At 41.8% G+C, this 2,955-nt stretch overlaps 1 protein-coding gene across 1 annotated transcript; it reads right to left on the reverse strand.

Annotated features, from left to right (window-relative positions):
* Window positions 1-1,289: 1,289 nt before the first annotated feature.
* Window positions 1,290-1,769, reverse strand: LOC104948118 (glycogenin-1-like). Its single transcript, XM_010774280.1, has 2 exons — window positions 1,606-1,769; window positions 1,290-1,491 (listed from the first exon to the last, which is right to left on the reverse strand). The coding sequence occupies exons 1-2, from the start codon at window positions 1,689-1,691 to the stop codon at window positions 1,290-1,292; spliced, it is 288 nt and encodes a 95-aa protein (XP_010772582.1). The 5' UTR covers window positions 1,692-1,769.
* Between the last annotated feature and the right edge of the window lie 1,186 nt (window positions 1,770-2,955).

Below are 2,955 nucleotides of genomic sequence, written 5' to 3' on the forward strand. Positions count from 1 at the left end.
ATGACGCTGCTCCATGCTGGTATAAATCCACCTCTGTGTATCCACTCAGCCCTTTTTCCTCCACGTTAAGCAGCTGTGTGCTCGAGTCCAGGCTACAAAGTAGCTTCGACCTCTCCGTCATGGCTGGTATGTAACATTTAAACATTTCAGAGCCGCTACTGTGTGTTTTCGTGAAGCTAACTTGATGCTAAATCGTGTTTCTGTGAAGTTCTTCAAAGCCTGTCCCACTTTGGTTGTGTTTAAAATCAGCGTGTAGCTTTGGGGAAATGTCTGTCGGTCGATAAAGTTGTGTGTTGTTTGGTTTTAATGTTTGTGCAGCAGTTGCCCATGGAAGTTGGCAGAGTTTCAATATGCAAAAGTACATTGTGTCTCCATCTGTGTGTCAAAGCGACCAGCTGACTGCCAGGCGTGAAGCTGTCGGCCATATATGAAACATGTTATCAGATATGACAGCTATTAATGACAGGGTCACCAGCAGCTAACTGTGTTGTCATGTCAGATAAAAAAGAGTGGCATGTTTTAAAGTCATATGAAACATGTCTGAACACGAACAAAAACTGTTGGCTTGCGTCTTTAACTTTGAATGAATGACAAAAAGTAAAGAACTCATGTTGTAGGGGTCTATTTGGATCCCTTTCAGTCCCTGGACATCAGTTTTGGAAACCCTGTGCTCCTGTGTCGGGATTCTGCCCGTGGTGTAAACTTCTAGCCCACTACCGTTAAATCATGTACTTTTACTCTACTACTAAATTCACAAGCTACCCTGCAGTATACAAAGTAATTCAAACTAGCTGCACCTTAACCAGCTTTGAGAACACTTTAATGATCAATCATTATAAAACACATCATATGCACAATGAATACTTTTACTGTCACTACTTTAACTATATTTTGATGAGAATACAAAAGTATTCTCATCAAAATATAGTTAAAGTAGTGACAGTAAAAGTATTCATTGTGCATATGATGTGTTTTATAATGATTGATCATTAAAGTGTTCTCAAAGCTNCCTATCCCCCTGTGTGCCTTATCATCTGAATCTCCTCCTAGAGCACCATTGAGTTCTTTGTAACCAAATTTCTCTCAGAGGGGCGTGGGGAGGGGCTCCTTATTTTCATCTAAAGTAACAGACAGAGAATCAGCACTTTGGAAACACGGCTGAAACAGGGGGGATTATGGGTAATGCTACAATCACCTGTTTGTTGTTTGGGGCCAAACACTTCAGAGACATGTTTTGTATACATCTGAGACCTATACTATATTGATGAAAAACAGTATAAAGGGGGCCTTTAAGGAAGACTCAGTGTGAGCCTCACCAGTGTGTCTGCGTCCATGAACACACACTTGGAGTAGTGAGTGAGGGTCCAGCAGTGCAGTTTGGTGAAGGTGACGCCCAGGTCGGGCCTCTTCATCATGGCCAGGTGTGCCGTGTCTCCGCTATCCAGAACATCCACCTCCCTCACCTCGTCATAGATCCTCTTCAGAACCGCCCTGATGATTCACAACACTACAGAATTAATCTCCATCAAAAGGTCCAGGTGGGAAACAAGGCACTGCGTGGGATTTAGAGATATTGCACCAATGGCTAGAGGTTAAGTTTCTTACTTGCAAGGCTCTGACATCTGTGGACCGACGAGAGCCACCAGCTTCTTGGATGTGTTGTGGTTACGGAGGGACTTTCCCAAAACCATGGCTCCACGAGCATAGTTGTCATTGGTAGCCAACGTCACAAAAGCCTGGTCTGCAGAGGCAAGAAGAGGAGGGGGTTACATTCATAAACAACTGATGGTTATTGAAGTAAAATAAATGCTAGATGAAATGTTCAAAAAGGTTTGCAATACAGTTTTGGCTGCATCTTTTGACGGTCATTTAAATATTACAAGATATTCAAATGGTAGCCTTCTCTCATCTTAGAAAAGTGGGTCCAGTTTAAGGATTTTCTAACTTTTGGAAATTGCAAATATTTTTACAAAACCTAACAAACAAGTTTCAAAAGGTACAGCATGCAAGTCCCAAATGGAGATATATCGAGATCCAGTTGAGCTAAAGCAAATAGCAATTATTTAATATCTTCAATGTTTGGCCTGCAGTAACAAAAAACATCCACTTAAGAAAAAAGCCAAAAACTAAAAGCAAATCTTCAGCAATTTAAATTCCCAAAAGGTTCACAAGATTAATGACAGCTACCATTTCAAGGACTCTTAAACAAGCTTGACATATTCTCCCCTAAATGCGAGATTTCTCCCTCGTTTAAAGAAAAAGACTTCAGCACAAACAGTCCCAGATTAAAAGTCTCATTAGGTGAATTTTATTTGCCGTGTGGTGCCGACTCAGTGCCTCCACCTCTGATGGCAGCGAGGAAAGAAATGTGTCATCTACCTGCCAACTCAGAACTGAGAACAATGACTCGCCTGTGAGACGACATTCAAATCCAATGATGAAATGTGCTCGGCAGCTGGAGAGCTTAAGCATGCGGGCCAACATCAATCCCACTTGGACTGTATATCAACCATGGATCAGTTATTGTACTGCCAATAACGGGCAAAGTAAGTAAGACTGTATACAAATGTTGCTCTGCTCCCTTTCTGCACACAGCACCACACCCCCTTTCTCTCACACCCCCTTTTCAATTGGTACAACAGGCTCTGCAGTATAAATGCATGTAGCCTGACATGAATCATTAAAAAAAAGCTCAACCTTAGCCTATAGGATGAGTGGATGCACACACACCCCTCTATTTCCTGCAGTAACACCACATGGGATTTAGGCAATGCAGAGTCCAGAGTACTCAGATCTTGTACTTGAGTAAAAGTAGAAGTACTCAGATCTTGTACTTGAGTAAAAGTAGAAGTACTCAGATCTTGTACTTGAGTAAAAGTAGAAGTACCAGAGTGTAGGAATACTCTGTTACAGTAAAAGTCCAAGGCACACAGGGGATAGGTTCCTCAAGTTAAA

Source organism: Notothenia coriiceps, unplaced genomic scaffold (assembly GCF_000735185.1).
Source record: "Notothenia coriiceps isolate Sejong01 unplaced genomic scaffold, NC01 NC01_scaffold00013744, whole genome shotgun sequence".
In the NCBI taxonomy this organism is placed as follows: domain Eukaryota; kingdom Metazoa; phylum Chordata; class Actinopteri; order Perciformes; family Nototheniidae; genus Notothenia; species Notothenia coriiceps.

Coding starts and splice junctions, on each gene's coding strand:
- LOC104948118 (XM_010774280.1), bottom strand. CDS start 1,691: ATGGTTTTGGGAAAGTCCCTCCGTAACCACAACACATCCAAGAAGCTG. Junction 1,492..1,605: donor CAGATGTCAGAGCCTTGCAA/GTAAGAAACTTA, acceptor GTGAATCATCAG/GGCGGTTCTGAAGAGGATCT.